The sequence below is a fragment of the Pristiophorus japonicus genome, chromosome 10, assembly GCF_044704955.1.
Source record: "Pristiophorus japonicus isolate sPriJap1 chromosome 10, sPriJap1.hap1, whole genome shotgun sequence".
NCBI classification, from domain to species: Eukaryota; Metazoa; Chordata; class Chondrichthyes; family Pristiophoridae; genus Pristiophorus; species Pristiophorus japonicus.
Genome location: NC_091986.1, coordinates 154,477,400 through 154,495,465, shown reverse-complemented (window position 1 = coordinate 154,495,465; position 18,066 = coordinate 154,477,400). Strand labels below are relative to the sequence as shown.

General features: G+C 45.9%; 1 protein-coding gene across 2 annotated transcripts in view; it reads right to left on the bottom strand.

Annotated features, from left to right (window-relative positions):
* Window positions 1-18,066, bottom strand: part of ift88 (intraflagellar transport 88 homolog) — a 145,060-nt gene that overhangs the window by 122,843 nt on the left and 4,151 nt on the right. For both annotated transcript variants that reach the window (XM_070892193.1, XM_070892194.1), the window contains exon 5: window positions 190-243. In XM_070892193.1, coding sequence (XP_070748294.1) covers window positions 190-243 — 54 coding nt within the window. The remainder of the gene's footprint in view (window positions 1-189; window positions 244-18,066) is intronic.

The following is an 18,066-nucleotide window of genomic DNA, read 5'->3' as shown; positions in this document are numbered from 1 at the left end:
ACACAGGCATGATGGGTCGTGGCCCCCTTCTGTGCTGTATGATTCTATGATCCAAAATTATATAACAACAAAATGAAGAGCAGATAGTTAACCAGGATGAATGTTTATTATTGAGTAATAATCTATTATTGATTATCCAGAAATGCTGTGCCCAGTAGATAATTAAAAATAAGTTGATTACTGTCTTACCTGAATAGCCCCAGTTGCAGGTCTTCCCATTGAAGAGGCCAATGGCACCCTTGCCTACATTTTGAAAAACATTTGTTAAAATACTCTTAATATATTAATATATTGTACAAGAGAAGTCGTATTAAGTGAGTACTTTAACAATTCTCATACTGGGCTTATTTTTCTTTTATTAATATTATTTAAAAAAAATGCTGTGAGTATAAAACAGGAAAATTCTATCCCACTGTGAACTTCAAAAATAAGCTGACCAAAGGGGAGAGGCAACAGAGGCAAAGACCACTATACTAGAACAAAGGGAAGCTTTGATGGTCAGACCCCTGCTCTGCACCATGTGAAGCAGAGGCTTAGGAAAATATCCCCAGAGCATTTTCTCAACTAGAGATGATGCCGTTTGTTTTTCTGGGAGGGTACACTTTAAGAGATGGACATACAGCAAAGCAGTTGTGGGCTGTTTTGCCTTACAAGGGTCAATCAGGGTATGCCGTGCTGATTCACCTGTGCAAATGCCGGCTGTTGGTCCTGGCTATGCAAATGACCCAGTCCCCAGGATTTCGGGTATAGTCTCCAGCATAGACTAGGGTGAAACGCTTGCACTGGCAGTGCTGATCCCCAGGAATTTTAGGGTTAAAATCTTTGGGTAACATTTGAGTTCAGTAGAATTACAAATACATAGTTATCTTATTTGGTTGTATGCCCACTTAACAGAAACAGAGGATACCAATCAACCAGTTGGTAGTCAGAAAACAAAATAATGATTTGTAATTCTTGCGCGATTTCACAATGATGCACAGAATTTGCAATTTTACAACAACATTTTGTGGAACAACCAGGTTCTATGCTGAAATAAGGGGTAGAAACATAATTCAAGTGTGTGCTCTATAGGGTAAATTTCCAAATCCTTGCTCATGGTGAGGTACCTTGTATGTCATGAGTGTACATTGGAAATCGTGGGCCCACAGCCTCTGATTTTTCAAAGAACTTGCGTTGTGTAAGGTACCTCATTATAAGCAATGACTCAGAACATCTACCTTCATGTACGACGTAACACATCACACGAGCGATCACATGACATCTGACCACATGACTTCTGACCGCATGACTTATACAAATGTTACTGAATTTATCTTATAAAGGTTGGGTCCCCTATAATCGAGTATTTTTGCTCGTGGTTGCGCACCAGCAGCCGTTGTGTGACAGATTCCAAGAACTAGGAAACCACCCATGAGCAGGTGAAGAGGGGAAACCGGAGGTGAGGAATCCAAAGGTGGGGAAATGATTCGCAGGGGGGAAACCAGAGATGGGAGAAACTTTGATTGCACCAGTAACTAATGGTAACACACTGAAATTGCACTGATAACTAGTAGTAAAGTGGCAAAACTCAGATTCCCCCCTCATAACCAACAGTAATACAATAACTCACTGACAGTGTCTATAATTAGTAGTAATCCTATAACCTGCTGATATTCAACCTGAAACTGGAGCCCGAATCACCCCGCACTGCGAAAGGTGTGGTCAGGCTCCCGATTCGGCTACTTTTAACAGGCCCGATCACTCTCCCAATCTCCTTGGCCTCTGGTTTGGACTCCGGTTCTGTGTGAAGGTGACAACTCTGAACTGAGAACCTCAGTCAGAGCTGATCTGTACTTGGACGTCACACATTCTGGTCACCACATTACAGGAAAAATGTGATTGCACTTGAGAGGGGATAGAGGAGATTTACAAGGCTGCTGCCAGTACTGGAGAATTTTAGCTATGAGGAAAGATTGGATAGGCTGGTGTTGTCTTTGGAACAGAGGAGGCTGACAGGAGATGTATAAAATTATGAGGGGCCTAGATAAAGTGGTTAGGAAGCACCTATTTCCTTTAGCAGAGAGGTCAATAACCAGGGGGCATAGATTTAAAGTAATTGGTAGGCGTGGAGGGGAGTTGAGGAGAATTGTTTACACCCAGAGGGTGGTGGGGGTTTGGAATTCACTGCCTGAAAGGGTGGTAGAGGCAGAAACCTCCATCACATTTAAAAAGTACTTGGATATGCACGAAGTGATGTAAACTGCAAGGCTATGGATCAAGAGCTGGAAAGTGGGATTAGGCGAGATAGCTCTTTCAACCGGCGCAGACATGATGAGCCGAATGGCCTACTTCTGTGCCGTAAAATTTCTTTGATTCTATAACTGTGATTTTGCCAGAGCTCAGCGGACCCTATTGGTGGCGGGTCAGCTGTGAAATTTAAAATGATTGACAGTGGGTGGAAATTCCGCTGTCAAAACACGCACACCTGCATTTCCCGACGTTGGGTTTGCCAGCACTGAGTAGACCCGACAGGCAGCGGCGAGGCCCCAATTCAAATCATTAGTGGCTTGTTTACAGTCACTTAACAATGCTTTTCCCCCCCAGCTTTTTGAATTTGACAGGTCACACACCAGTATCCCACTGTGCGTAGACCTTGTCTGTGAAGCTGACATTTTCAAATATCAAGTCAAAGCTCCCAGCTGATTGAGAAACATTTCCTTAACCACTAGCTTCTCTAAACTGCATTTCCACTACAGATTCAGAATGCTGCAAGTCTTTGCACAAGTCTCCATCCAGTCAGACCTCATAACCTCTCCCACCATTGACAGATCGCTTGTCATCTCAACTTCACCTGCCATCTATTCCATCAGCATTGGTGCTCTTTATACTCTCTCACTTTAGTCATCAGAATCTGACCATGATCAGCCCCAACACCAGCATCGCCAGGCATATCAGCATCAACAGCAACCACACCAACCTTCTCCGCAATCACCTGATGCTACACAGGACACAGGGCATCAGCACCCAACCACATTGTTGCCCGGGTTGCCAAGGATGGCCTCACCATGGCCTCATTTACTTCACTTGACGCTGCACACCCTGGCTGCCCCATGATGCGCCAGGTTGGCACCTCCCCATGCCAACAACATAAAGCATCCCTACAATGCCCAGGCTATTCCTTTCACACACATCAACATTACGGGGGGGGGGGGGGGGGGGGGGAGGCGGGGTGCAGTTATGTCTCACCATTCACTGCAACTCACTAAGCGATTTCCAATGGGCCCAAAATTGATGGTCTTACCGCCCACTGCCGCCCACATTCCTCTTGAAGTTGCACCCAGTGCCACTTTCCATTTGGTGTGGAGCGGGCGGGCGGGGAGAACCGCCGGGAACCGCCTGCTGATATCAGCGGATGGCCAAGTGGAGCAACTGACCTCCCGCCCACCGAGATGCCATATTGATGCAGGCGGGAGTTGGCGCCAGAACGGGGAAGGACCGCTGGCTGGAGGCTGTTCTATCTTTGACGGTAAGTATGAAAAGCTGAAAAAAAAGATTAATAAACATTTTTTTCATTTTTTCTTTACATCAACTTACCTGGATGGGGTCCCCTGAAGGTGTTCCGATTTTTTTTTAAGTGATGTTCCTTTTCAGGTCTTCAACCCTCCATGGGGCCAACTCCATCCTCGGCGGCACTTGGGCGGCAACCGCCTTTGCCGCCGAGATTGGAATCTCCTGCCGGCTGCTATCCAGATTGGCGGCATAAGTCCTCTTTTGTTGCCCACCGCTCTTTCAAGGACCTTTTTGATGAAAACCCCGCCCAAAGTACAGTCAGGTACCTCAGGTGGTCCTTTCGGCGGCACTTGGGCGGGCGGTGGCCTTCATCAATTTTGGCCCCATAGAGTCATTACAGCACAGCAGGAGGCCATTCATCCCATCAAATCCATGCCAGCTCTCTGTAGAGCAATCCAGTCAGTCCCATTCATCCGCCCTATCCCAGTAGCAATGCAAGTTTATTTCTCTCAAGTGCATATCCAATTTCCTTTTGAAATCATTGGTCGTCTCCGTTTCCACCACCCTCCTCAGCAGCGAGTGCCAGGTCATTACCACTCACTGCCTGAAAAAGTTCTTCCTCACATCCCCCCTGTATCTCTTGCCCAAAATGTTAAATCTGTGTCCCCTACTACGTGTACCATCAGCTAATGGGAACAGCTTTTCTTTGTCTACCTTATCTAAACCTGTCATAATCTTGTACACCTCTATCAAATCTCCGCTCAACCTCCTTTGCTCCAAGGAGAACAACCCCAGCTTCCCCAACCTAACCTTGTAGTTAAAATCCCTCATCCCTGGAACCATTCTGGCAATCTCCTCTGCACCATCTCAAGGACCTTCACATCCTTCCTAAAGTGTGGTGACCAGAACTGGACGCAATACTCCAGTTATGGCCCAACCAGAGCTTTATAAAACTTCCCTGCTTTTGTACTCAATATCTCTATTTATGAAACCCAGGATCCCATATGCTTTGCTAACTACTCTCTCAATATGTCCTGCCACCTTCAAAGATCTATGCACATGAGCTCCCAGGTCCCTCTGTCCCTGCACACTCTTTAGAACTACGCCATTACGTCTATATTGCCTCTCCCTATCCTTTCTGCCAAAATGCATCACCACACTTCTCTGTATTAAATTCCATCTGCCACTTGTCTGCCCATTCTGCCAGCCTATCAATGTCATGTTGCAATGAATTGGCATAACTCTCACTGTTTGCTACACCTCCAAGTTTGGTACCATCAGCAAATTTTGAAATGTTATTCTGTATTCCAATATCCAAGTCCCCTGGGGAACACCACTGTCCACCATCTTCCAGTCTGAAAAATAACCATTCATCACGACTCGCTGTTTTCTGTCCTTAAGCCAATTTGTTATCCAAGCTGACACTGATCCTCCTATTCTATGGGCCTCAATTTTATTAACCAGCCTTTTATGTGGCACTTTGTCAAATGCCTTCCTAAAATCCATACAGACAACATCCACTGCATTCCCTTCCTCAACCCTCTCTGTAACTTCATCAAAAAATTTAATTAAATTAGTCAAACACGATCTGCCTTTTACAAATCCGTGCTGGTTCACCTTAATTAACTTAAACCTCTCCAAGTGCCTGTTAATTCTTTCCCTGATTATTGTTTCTAAAAACTGATGTTAAATTGACCGGCCTGTAGCTACTAGGATTGTCCTTACATCCCTTCTTGAACAAGGGTGTCACTTGCCACTTTCCATTCCTCTGGCACCTCACCCGCATCTAGAGAAGATTGGAAGATTATGGCAAGCCCTTCCCACTATCTCCATCCCCACTTCCCATAACAACTGGACCAGGCGAGTTATCCACTCTAAGCATAGCCAGTCTTTTCAGTACATCCTGCCTATCAATTACCTTTACCATCTCCGTTTCACACAAATCTGTCCAACAATGCAAAGTTTGACAGCACATTAACAGAAACTTCATATGAACATTGGTTGAAACACACAAGTGCCTACCCTTGTGTGTTGTTAGTCAGTGTGACTGGATGAGGGTGAGTGTGAGACATGGCTAGTGAGATGGGGAAGGTATAATATAGATAGAGAAGGATAGGTGGAGGTGCAAGATAAGCTATTGTGAGTAAGAATATGCATGAGTAAGGTGGGGAAGGCAGAGTGAGGGGATGTGATGAGTCGTACAAGAGGATGAGGTTGAGTGTGGCTCTGCAGTAACGTTTTGTGATCCACTGAGATTAGTGAAAAGTTTGCGCCATTGCAGCCAGGTCCTCCTGATGACATCCATGCCTGTGCCCTCCTGTACAATGGGCAACCAGGCTGCGTTGGTCTCCTAGGAGGGTCTCTTCCGCCCATTGGAAGGGAATAGAACCTCCCTGCGTGCTGTGACTCCCTCTATATGCTTATGGAGGGAGTCATGGGAGAGCCTGGGTGCAGCCATGCACCTTTGTGCAGTGCTTGTCAGTGTTTGCAGCAGCTCAATGCTGTAGAACACTGACAGCACAAATGTCAAAGTAAATTTGCACATGGTCCCGTTGAGGAATCCAGCTGATGTCACGTCATCAAATGACGTCATCAGACCCGCCTCCTTCAATTGGTCGGGAAACTCGTTGGGCGGGCTTAATAACCCAATCAGGGGAAAGTCATGTCAGAGGCCGGGATGGAGACAGGAGCGGTACCGGGACCCACCACAGATATCGCCCGCCACGGACCTGCCGAGGTAGGGAAAATCGCGACCTATGATTCCAAAACTGGGCAGCACAGACCTAGCTAATCTGAACCCCAAAAAATCACACATAGGGCAGTGGACTCAGTGCTTGAGGCACTTCTCACAGGGCACATCATCCTAAACTCCACTCAGCACCAACATTTCTAATTCCCCATTCGTCCATGCACCCTTTTACTGGCTGCTCCTTTTTCAGTGCCGCTCCCACTCACCACCTTGCTGTTGCTGCTCACGGCTCTGTGAGAAATGCTGAAAAATCGACCGACACAGAAAAAATGGCTACGGTGGCACGACCATCTCCTCATTAAGGGAGGCCGGGGAGCCCCAGCCACCACAGCTTCTTGCCCCGTGAAGCCGTCGGTGGCATCGCCCCACGCCAAGGGGTCAGCATGGGGCTATAAGAGGTCGGCGCGTACTGCAATGATGTCATCGCCGTACTTGCGCCGCACCACTAATCACGAGGTGGTGCTTGAAGCTCTTTTCGGGCATCGAGCCCCGGGGCAATTCCATGCCGGGGGGGAGATGCACTGGCCGCCATGCCCGGGCAAAAACCCTTTAGTACCCTGCTAATGTGCCTTTCTCAGAGGGGCAATTTCCCCCCATAGGCATTTCAGAGAGACTGCTATCTTCGAATAAAAATGTTTACAAAGGTACTCAAAGACACAAAAGAGAACTTTATAGGTAAGTCAAAACATGTTATTGTGAAATGATGGGCCCAAGTTTCCGCCCTCTGTAAACACGGCGCACCTCCACAAGGTGTGCCGAATTTCTGGAATAAAAAGGGCACCGAGAACTTACCTTGTGATTCTGCGAGCTCCTCAGGACGTCTTAGAAAAATAAAAAATAGGTGTAGGAGTAGGCCATTCAGCCCTTCGAGCCTGCACCACCATTCAATAATATCATGGCTGATCATTCACCTCAGTATCCCTTTCCTGCTTTCTCTCCATACCCCTTGATCTCTTTAGCCGTAAGGGCCATATCTAACTCCCTCTTGAATATATCCAATGAACTGGCATCAACAACTCTCTGCGGTAGGGAATTCCACAGGTTAACAACTCTCTGAGTGAAGAAGTTTCTCCTCATCTCAGTCCTAAATGGCTTACCTCTTATCCTTAGATTATGTCGCCTGGTCCTGGACTTCCCCAACATCGGGAACATTCTTCCTGCATCTAACCTGTCCAGTGCCATCAGAATTTTATATATTTCGAAGAGATCCCCTCTCATTCTTCTAAACTCCAGTAAATACAGGCCCAGTCGATCCAGTCTCTCCTCATATGTCAGTCCAGCCATCCCAGGAATCAGTCTGGTGAATCTTCGCTGCACTCCCTCAGTAGCAAGAACATCCTTCCTCAGATTAGGAGACCAAAACTGAACACAATATTCCAGGTGAGGCCTCACTAAAGCCCTGTACAACTGCAGTAAGACCTCCTTGCTCCTATACTCAAATCCCCTAGCTATGAAGGCCAACATACCATTTGCTATCTTCACTGCCTGCTGTTCCTGCATGCCAACTTTCAATGACTGATGTACCATGTCACTCTGGTCTCGTTGCACATCCCCTTTTCCTAATCTGCCGCCATTCAGATAATATTCTGCCTTCATGTTTTTGCCACCAAAGTGGATAACCTCACATTTATCCACATTATACTGCATCTGCCACGCGTTTGCCCACTCACCTAACCTGTCCAAGTCACCCTGCAGCCTTTTAGCGTCCTCCTCACAGCTCACACCGCCACCCAGCTTAGTTTCATCTACAAACTTGGGAGATATTGCACTCAATTCCCTCATCCAAATCATTAATGTATATTGCTGGGGTCCCAGCACTGAGCCCTGCGGCACCCCACTAGTCGCCGCCTGTCATTCTGAAAAGGACCCGTTTATCCCGGGTCTTCGATCTTGGCGTGGCGTGGCGTGGCACAAGGGGTCAGAGGTGGCGCCAGGTCCCAGCGCTGAAAACAGTGCCGGGACCTCTGCACATGCGCACTAGAGTGTGCACGCATGTGCAGTAGCTCCTCGCAGCCTGAATCTGTGCAGGCCTGGAGAATGCCGTCCCTAGCCCTGGCCAAATGGGCTCACTGGGCATTGAAGTTTGGGACTCGGGCTTCCCTCCCGTTCAGCTCCCCCCCACCCCCCCATCCCGTTCAGCTCCCCCCATCTCCCTCCCTCCCGTTCAGCTCACCCCCTCCCTCCCGTTCAGCCTCCCTTCCTCCCTTCCGTTCAGCTCCCCGCTCCCCCAACCCCATTCAGCCTCCCCCCCTCCTGTTCAGCTCCCCTCGCCCCCGCTCCCGTTCAGCCCTTCCCCCTCCCCCCTCCCATTCAGCTCCCCCCTGCTCCCGTTCAGCCTCTCCCTCTCCCTCCCGTTCAGCCTTTCCCCCTCCTCCCTCCCATTCAGCCCTTCCCCCTCCTCCCCCCCTCCTCTCCCCCTTTCCTCTCTCCCTCCCTCCCCTCCCCCTCCTCTACCTCCTTTCCCCCCTCCCTCCCTCCTTCCTCTCCCCCTCCTCTCCCTCTCCCCTCTTCCCCCCTCCTCCCCCCGCTGTCAGAAACACAGAGACACTGACAGAGACAGAGAGAGAGAGACAGTGGGGGGCCCCGTCCCAGCACGCTGTTGGAGAGCTCCCGGTGCTGCAGTAGGTGAGTAGAAACTTAATTTTCTATTTATTGATTGATTTTTTTTATTTTTTATTTTTGATTGATTTATTGGTTGATTTATTGATTTATTTATTATTTATTATTGATGATGGCTCTTTATTTCTAAAAGTGAAGTGTTTAATGTTTGTAAACTTCCTTCCACCCGCCCCCCCCCCCCCCACGAGCAGTGGAAGGAAGGTAGTGCAGGGGTCCCCTGCGGTCATCCCCCTGCAAAACAGATACACCGCTTTGGGTACTGTTGAGGGGGATGACTCATCAGGGGAGAGCAGCAGCAGCCAAGTTCATGGCACCGTGGGTGGCCCTGCTGCACAGGAGGGCAGGAGAGAGAGTGGGAGAGCTATAGTGGTAGGGGATTCGATTCTAAGGGGAATAGACAGACGTTTCTGCGGCCGCAACCGAGACTCCAGGATGGTCTGTTACCTCCTTGGTGCAAGGATGCGGGTGCAGGGCATTTTGAAGGGGGAGGGTGAACAGCCAGTTGTTGTGGTGCATAGAGGTACCAACGATATAGGTAAAAAACAGGATGAGGTCCTACAAGACGAATTTAGGGAGCTAGGAGCTAAATTAAAAAGTAGTACCTCAAAAGTAGTAATCTCAGGATTGTTACCAGTGCCACGTGCTAGTCAGAGTAGGACTCGCAGGATAGCTCAGATGAATAGGTGCTTGAGTGGTGCAGAAGGGAGGGATTCAAATTCCTGGGACATTGGAACCGGTTCTGGGGGAGGTGGGACCAGTACAAACCTGATGGTCTGCACCTGGGCAGGACCGGAACCAATGTCCTAGGGGTTTGCTAATGCTGCTGGGGAGGGGTTAAACTAATATGGCAGGGGGATGGGAACCTATGCAGGGAGAAGCAAAAGATAGAAAGAAGAAAAGTAAAAGTGGAGGGCAGAGAAACCTAAGGCTAAAAGCAAAAAGGGCCACATTACAGCAAAATTCTAAAGGGGCAAAGTGCGTGAAAAAGACAAGCCTGAAGGCTCTGTGCCTCAATGCGAGGTGTATTCGGAATAAGGTGGATGAATTAACTGCGCAGATAGCAGTTAACGGGTATCATGTAATTGGCATCACGGAGACATGACTCCAGGTGACCAAGGCTGGGAACTCAACATCCAGGCATATTCAGCATTTAGGAAGGATAGACAGAAAGGAAAAGGAGGCGGGGTGGCATTGCTGGTTAAAGAGGAAATTAATGCAATAGTAAGGAAGGACGTTAGCTTGGATGATGTGGAATCGGTATGGGTGGAGCTACGGAAAACCAAAGGGCAGAAAACGCTAGTGGGAGTTGTGTACAGACCACCAAACAGTAGCAGCGAGGTTGGGAACTGCATCAAACAAGAAATTAGGGATGCGTGCAATAAAGGTACAGCAGTTATCATGGGCGACTTAAATCTACATATTGATTGGGCTAACCAAACTGGCAGCAATGCGGTGGAGGAGGATTTCCTGGAATGTACTAGGGATGGTTTTCTAGACCAATATGTCGAGGAACCAACTAGAGAGCTGGCCATCCTAGACTGGGTGATGTGTAATGAGAAAGGGCTAATTAGCAATCTTGCTGTGCGAGGCCCCTTGGGGAAGAGTGACCATAATATGGTAGAATTCTTTATTAAGATGGAGAGCGACACAGTTAATTCAGAGATTAGGGTCCTGACCTTAAGGAAAGGTAACCTTGATGGTATGAATCGTGAAATGGCTAGAATAGACTGGCGAATGATACTTAAAGGGATTACGGTGGATAGGCAATGGCAAACATTTAAAGATCACATGGATGAACTTCAGCAATTGTACATCCCTGTCTGGAGTAAAAATAAAACTGGGAAGGTGGCTCAACCATGGCTAACAAGGGAAATTAAGGATAGTGTTAAATCCAAGGAAGAGGCATATAAATTAGGCAGAAAAAGCAGCAAACCTGAAGACTGGGAGAATTTTATAATACAGCAGAGATGGACAAAGGGTTTAATTAGGAGGGGGAAAATAGAGTATGAGAGGACGCTTTCTGGGAACATAAAAACTGATTGCAAAAGCTTCTATAGAAATGTGAAGAGAAAAAGATTTGTGAAAACAAACATAGGTCCCTTGCAGTCAGATTCAGGTGAATTTATAATGGGGAACAAAAAAATGACAGACCAGTTAAACAAATCTTTGGTTCTGTCTTCACGAAGGAAGACACAAATAACTTTCCGGAAATACTAGGGGACCAAGGGTCGAGTGAGAAGGAGGAACTGAAGAAAATCCTTATTCGACAGGAAATTGTGTTAGGGAAATTGATGGGATTGAAGGCCGATAAATCGCCTGGGCCTGATGGTCTGCATTCCAGAGTACTTAAGGAAGTTGCCCTAGAAATAGCGGATGCATTGGTGATCATTTTTCAATAGTCTATCGACTCTGGATCAGTTCCTATGGACTGGAGGGTAGCTAATGTAACACCACTTTTTAAGAAAGGAGGGAGAGAAAACGGGTAATTATAGGCCGGTTAACCTGACATCGGTAGTGGGGAAAATGTTGGAATCAATTATTAAAGATGAAATAGCAGCACATTTGGAAAGCAGTGATGGGATCAGTCCAAGTCAGCATGGATTTATGAAAGGGAAATCCTGCTTGACAAATCTTCTAGAATTTTTTGAGGATGTAACTGGTAGAGTGGACAAGGGAGAACCAGTGGATGTGATATAGTTGGACTTTCAAAAGGCTTTTGACAAGGTCCCACACAAGAAATTGGTGTGCAAAATTAAAGCACATGGTATTGGGGGTAGTGTACTGATGTGGATAGAGAACTGGTTGGCAGGCAGGAAGCAGAGAGTCGGGATAAACAGGTCCTTTTCAGAATGGCAGGCAGTGACTAGTGGGGTGCTGCAGGGCTCAGTGCTGTGACCCCAGCTATTTACAATATATATTAATGGTTTGGATGAGGGAATTGAGTGTAATATCTCCAAGTTTGCAGATGACACTAAGCTGGGTGGTGGTGTGAGCTGTTCAGGAGGATGCTAAAAGGCTGCAGGGTGACTTGGACAGGTTAGATGACTGGGCAAACGAGTGGCAGCTGCAGTATAATGTGGATAAATTTGAGGTTATCCACTTTGGTGGCAAAAACACAAAGGCAGAATATTATCTGAATTGCGGCAGATTAGGAAAAGGGGAGGTGCAACGAGACCTGGGTGTCATGGTACATCAGTCATTGAAAGTTGACATGCAGGTACAACATGCGGTGAAGAAGGCAAATGGTATGTTGGCCTTCATAGTTAGGGGATTTGAGTATCGGAGCAGAGAGGCCTTACTGCAGTTGTGCGGGCCTTATTGAGGCCTCACCTGGAATATTGTGTTCAGTTTGGGTCTCCTAATCTGAGGAAGGACGTTCTTGCTATTGAGGGAGTGCAGCGAAGGTTCACCAGACTGATTCCTGGGATGGCTGGACTGACATATGAGGAGAGACTGGATCGACTGGGCCTGTATTCACTGGAGTTTAGAAGAATGAGAGGGGATCTCTTAGAAACATATAAAATTCTGATGGGACTGGACAGGTTAGATGCAGGAAGAATGTTCCCGATGTTGGGGAAGACCAGAACCAGGGGACACAGTCTAAGGATAAGGGGTAAGCCATTTAGGACTGAGATGAGGAGAAATTTCTTCACTCAGAGAGTTGTTAACCTGTGGAATTCCCTACCGCAGAGAATTGTTGATGCTAGTTCATTGGATATATTCAAGAGGGAGTTAGATATGGCCCTTACAGCTAAAGGGATCAAGGGGTATTGAGAGAAAGCGAGAAAGGGGTACTGAGGTTAATGATCAGCCATGATCTTATTGAATGATGGTGCAGGCTCGAAGGGCCAAATGGCCTACTCCTGCACCTATTTTCTATGTTTCTATGTTTCTATCTCTCGTTCCCTACGCCTGATTTATAAGTCTAGGCAAGATTTTTCTGAGCATACAAAAATCTACACTTACTCCGCTCTAAGTTAGATTGGAGAAAGTTTTCGCGGCCTAAACTTGCAAAACAGGCATAAGTGGCTGGACACGCCGCCTTTTGAAAAAAAAATCTGTTCTAAAATGAAACTATTCTGACACACTAGAACTGGAGCAAACTAAATGCCAAGAATTACAATTTCTAAGATGCTCCATTCTAAACTAGTTGGTCCAAAAAAATAGGAGCAACTCTGGTAAAAACTTGAGCCCAATACTTTAATCCCTTTATTATGCTACAAATCTTGTTTGTGACATTTTTACCTGTGTATTGTTAGCTGGCTGAAGAGAATAATTGTAGCTATTCTTAATGTTGTAATTAACAGTTTAACGAAAATAAAACATTCAAAAATGGATATGTTTTGGAATAACATGATTAAATGTATCCATTAAATTGTATTTTGTATCTTTTAATGGGCCAGAAATTGAGGTCGGAAACTTCCTGCGAGCGGACGCTTCAGACTGAATTTTTTTTACAAAAGAACCTGGTGGTCTCAGCAGAACGTAGACTTGCGGTCCGAGGCCTCCATTCGTAGTCCAGCGTATGGGCCCATGCATCACTGGAACGTAAGTGCAACCTGGGATCACGTGGACCTGGATCACCAATGAACATGGGAGTATTCCCATTGATAAAAATGGTGAGTTCCATTTGTACGAGCTCCCATTACTAATCAATGAAAATACCCCCAAAAACACAGCACAATAAATTTTTAAAAACCTGATATTTAAAATTAATTGAAATTGAATTTAATTAAATGTTTTGTCAAAAAACATTGGAATTTATTTAATATGTTTTAATAAGGGTAAAAATAAACTTCCCTTAATGGTAGGATTTTTAATATAAAAATTAGTGATAACATTTAATTTTTCTATCTGGTGTCTCCCAAGGATCTATCCTTGGCCCCCTCCTATTTTTCATCTCCATGCTGCCCCTTGGCGACATCATCTGAAAACATGGCATTAGTTTCCACGGCCCCAAGTTTCCACACGCGGCAAAACAGGCGCCCCTCCGAGCTGGGCGCCCGTTTTTCGCGCCGAAAACGGCGCCTGAAAAAAAACGCGCTATTCTCGAGCGCTTTGCAGCTCGATGTCTGCTTGGCGCGGCGCACAGGGGGCGGAGCCTACCACTCGCGCCGATTTTGTAAGTAGGAGGGAGTTTTTTTCGTGCCGGCAACCCTGCGCGTTGGAGCGTTCGCGCACGCGCAGTCTGAAGTAAACATTGGCACTCGGCCATTTTAAAAAGTGCTGCAGAAAAAGTGAAAATTTGTTTATTGAACCCTTGCAAAGGCTTGCATTTTAATTTTCTTGATATTTCTGTGTGTGAGGATGAGGGAGTGCATTCTGTAATTAAAGATAGACTGTGATAAACGGGACACATGCACTTGTTTGAGACTATTCAAATTCTTTGTAGCTGTTCAATTTTTAACATAAATGTGGAGAATTCCGATTTCTAAGATACTCTGTTCTCCACCAGTTGCTTCTAAAAATCAGGAGCAAATCATGTGGAAACTTGGGGCCCACATGTCTGCTGACGACACCCAGCTCTAGCTCTCCACCACATCTCTCAACCCCTCCATGGTCTCTAAATTGTCAGACTGTTTTCCCGACATCCAGTATTGAATGAGCAGAAATTTTCTCCAATTTAATATTGGGAAAACCAAAGCCATTGTCTTTGGTCCCCGCCACAAACTGTGTTCCCTAGCCACCGACTCCATCCCTCTCCCTAGCATCTGTCTGAGGCTGAACCACACTGTTCGCAATCTAGGTGTCATATTTGACCCTAAAGTGAGCTTCCGGTCAAAATTCTCAACCTTGTTTATAAATCCCTCCATTGCCTCACCCCTCTCTATCTCCATAATCTCCTTCAGCCTCACAATCCTTCCCATACCCAAGATGTCTGTGCTCCTCAAACTCTGCCCACTTGAGCATCCCTGATTATAACTGCTCAATCATTGGTGGTCGTGCCCTCAACTGCCTGGGCCCTAAGCTCTGGAACCTCCTCCCTAAACCTCTCCGCCTCGCTACCTCTCTTTCCTCCTTTAAGATGCTCCTTAAAACGTACCTCATCTGTCATAATTTCTTCTTATGTGACTCGGGTGTCAAATTTATTTGTTTTGTCTTATATCACTCCTGTGAAGTACCTTGCGATATTTTACATGTTAAAGGCTCTATATAAATACAAATTGCTGTTTTAAAACTCTTATTCTGGTCATCATCATCATCATAGGCAGTCCCTCAAAATCGAGGAAGACTTGCTTCCACTCTAAAAGTGAGTTCTCAGGTGACTGAACAGTCCAATACGGGAATTGCAGTCTCTGTCGCAGGTGGGACAGACAGTCGTTGGAGGAAAGGGTGGGTGGAGAGTCTAGTTTGCCACACGCTCCTTCCGCTGCCTGCGCTTGTTTTCTGCATGCTCTCGGTGACGAGACTCAAGATGCTCAGCGCCCTCCCAGATGCTCTTCCTCCACTTAGGGCGTTCTTTGGCCAGGGACTCCCAGGTGTCGGTGGGGATGTTACACTTTATCAAGGAGGCTTTGAGGGTGTCCTTGAAACATTTCCTCTGCCCACCTGGGGCTTGCTTGCTGTGTGGGAGTTCCGCAGCATCGAAGCACTGACCGCATTCGACCAGCTCCGTGCTGGTAAAAGCAGGCACAAGAATTTGAAGGACATTCGCTGGGCAGGAGTTGGGCAAGTAGCCCAAATCTCTGTGCGCGAATGTCCTTCTCCTGGAGATGTGTGTGATCTGTCAAAATAAATTTTGACAGTTCACAAATGCTGTTTTTTGGCGCATGCGCATTGCGCACCGAGAACCGGCACTTGCGAGGCCTCTTTGGACGCATGCGCACAGCGTACATACCCGGAGAGGCCGCAATTTACGGTCCAATGACTTCAGTAAAATGTTTTACTTGTAGGCCTCAGTCTCATTCAAAAGGCTGGGCTTGTACTTAATATTGTGACATGGTGAGTTAAATTTGAATTGTGCAGTTTCAGCATGTGCAGTGTTCCTAACTTTCTAGAATACATCAGTACTGTTTAATCAGATATAGCGAGGTATATTTCTTCCATTAGCTTCTCGCGATTTCTGCTGATAAGCTTTTCTTATAAAATGTTTTTCAAAATTAAGGACAAGTTTCAAATGCAGATTCCTCAAAAAGGAGCCCGTATGTAACAAAGAGGGGAAAAATAGAGCATTCTAATTACACAGCTGTTTTAGCCTTATTTGTGTTCTATTAACTTTAGAAAGTGAAAGAATCTGGGTTCAGGGGAAGAGAGAGACTGGGACAGTGATAGATAAGGACCAGAGAGATGTAGTGAGAGAAAGAGAGACTGGGTCAGAGAGGCAGGGGTTATGAGAAACCGAGAAAGAGTGCAAGCATGCACAAGGATGGGGAGAAAAAGTTTTTTTTCATGAAATGTTATTTCAATTTTTTTTTAAGTTGAAATTTTAAGCCAGCTAATTACCTCATCTGTGTTTTGTTGAAAATTTTAAAAGTTCAATACTATGGGAGGTGGTGGTTTAGGAAGGGAATTACAGAGCTTAGGGCCTAGATTATGAAGGCACGACCACCAATTGATGGGAGAAGGAAGTCAGAGATGCAAAAGAGGCTAGAATTGGTACAATGCAGAGCTCTTGGTCATTGTAGGGCCGGTGGAGGTTAGAGATAGGGAGGGGCAAGGCCATGGAGAGGTTTGAACACGAGGATCAGAATTATAAAATTGAGTACTTAGTGGTTTGGGAGTCAATGCATGAAAGAGAGCACAGGGGTGATGGGTGAACAAAACTGGTGCAGGTAAGGATACTGGCAGCAGAGTTTTGATGAACTCAAGCATATGGAGGGTGGAAGATGGTAGGCTGGTAGGAACAGTCAAGTCTGAAGGTAACAAATACATAGATGAGGGTTTCAGCAGCAGTAAACTGAGGCAAAGGTGGAGACGGGCAATGTTACAGAGATGGATGGAGTTAGGCAGTCTTTATGATGGAGAGGATATGGGGGGGTTTCAGAAGATCAGCGGAGGGTCAAATAGGACGATAAGGTTTTGAACAGTCTGGTTCAGCCTGAGACAGTGGTCAGGGAGAGGATGGAATCTGTGGCCGAGGAACGGAGTTTCTGGTGGAGGTCTTCCCAGTGATTAATGAGAGGTGATTGCAGCTCATCCCTTGGGGAGAGAAGCAGAAGAGTAGAGAAAGAAAGACTGAACCAGAGGAAGAGAGACAGAGAGCGAAAAACAGCAACACAAAGACAGTAGAGACAGGTAAGATACAAACAATTTACTTTGTGCAACACCATGGGAAATCACCCACTCACCCAACCAATATGCTTTTGGTAAGTTAGATGATAGAGAAGTTTTGTTCCATGTAACACACATTTTTATGATTCTGCGAGTAAGTTCATAGTATTTACCACTACCGTTTATTTCACTAAAACATTTATATATAAAAGATGTGGCATAGGCAAGAAATTTCTAGTAACTGCACACATACAAACGCTCACCTATACATCACTGACATTAAATATAAAACTGAAACATATGAATCCAAGTATAGGTGCACAAAAATCTGTATGCAAAGTTTCATGCTTGCATTAAGGCAAGAGACATCACTGGGGAATGGAACACCTTTTCTATTTAATTACTCATTTTCAGCAAGAAGCACTCAGATGAAAAACAGGGTACAACTCACTATATGGTTTAATCCTAACCTTAGAAAAATGCACATCCTGCACCAAGTAATTTTTTTCATCTCTTACACCAGCTATTTTTATGTCCTGTCTGCATGAGATTGCCATTTGGTGCTGAGAAAGGGGCTGCTTTCTACTATGGATCACCTTAATAGATGCTGGGAAGGAAGTGTCAAAAATAAATCTTACAAATAATCTTTACAGCCAGAGGGTGAAGATTTCATCCATCAATATAATCTGAGTTTTCACCCTGCTCTGAGTTGAAAGGACAGTATGCTAACCCACTGTGAACCACACAACCCCTTCCCACCTAGCCCTCTAACCCTCACCACCTACCCCAAGCCAACCCAATTTGAATCCAAGTTATCAATACTGCAGCTTGACTAACTGCCATTTAATTGGCTGATTGACAAGACACTAGTATTTACATTCTAGATTGCTTTATTTTGAAGTCCCATGAAGCCATCTACAAATGTTCCAAAGGATAAGTTGGCAAAGTCTACTCGCGTCTCCACTTGATATGTCATTAAATTATAAGATCCAGGTTCA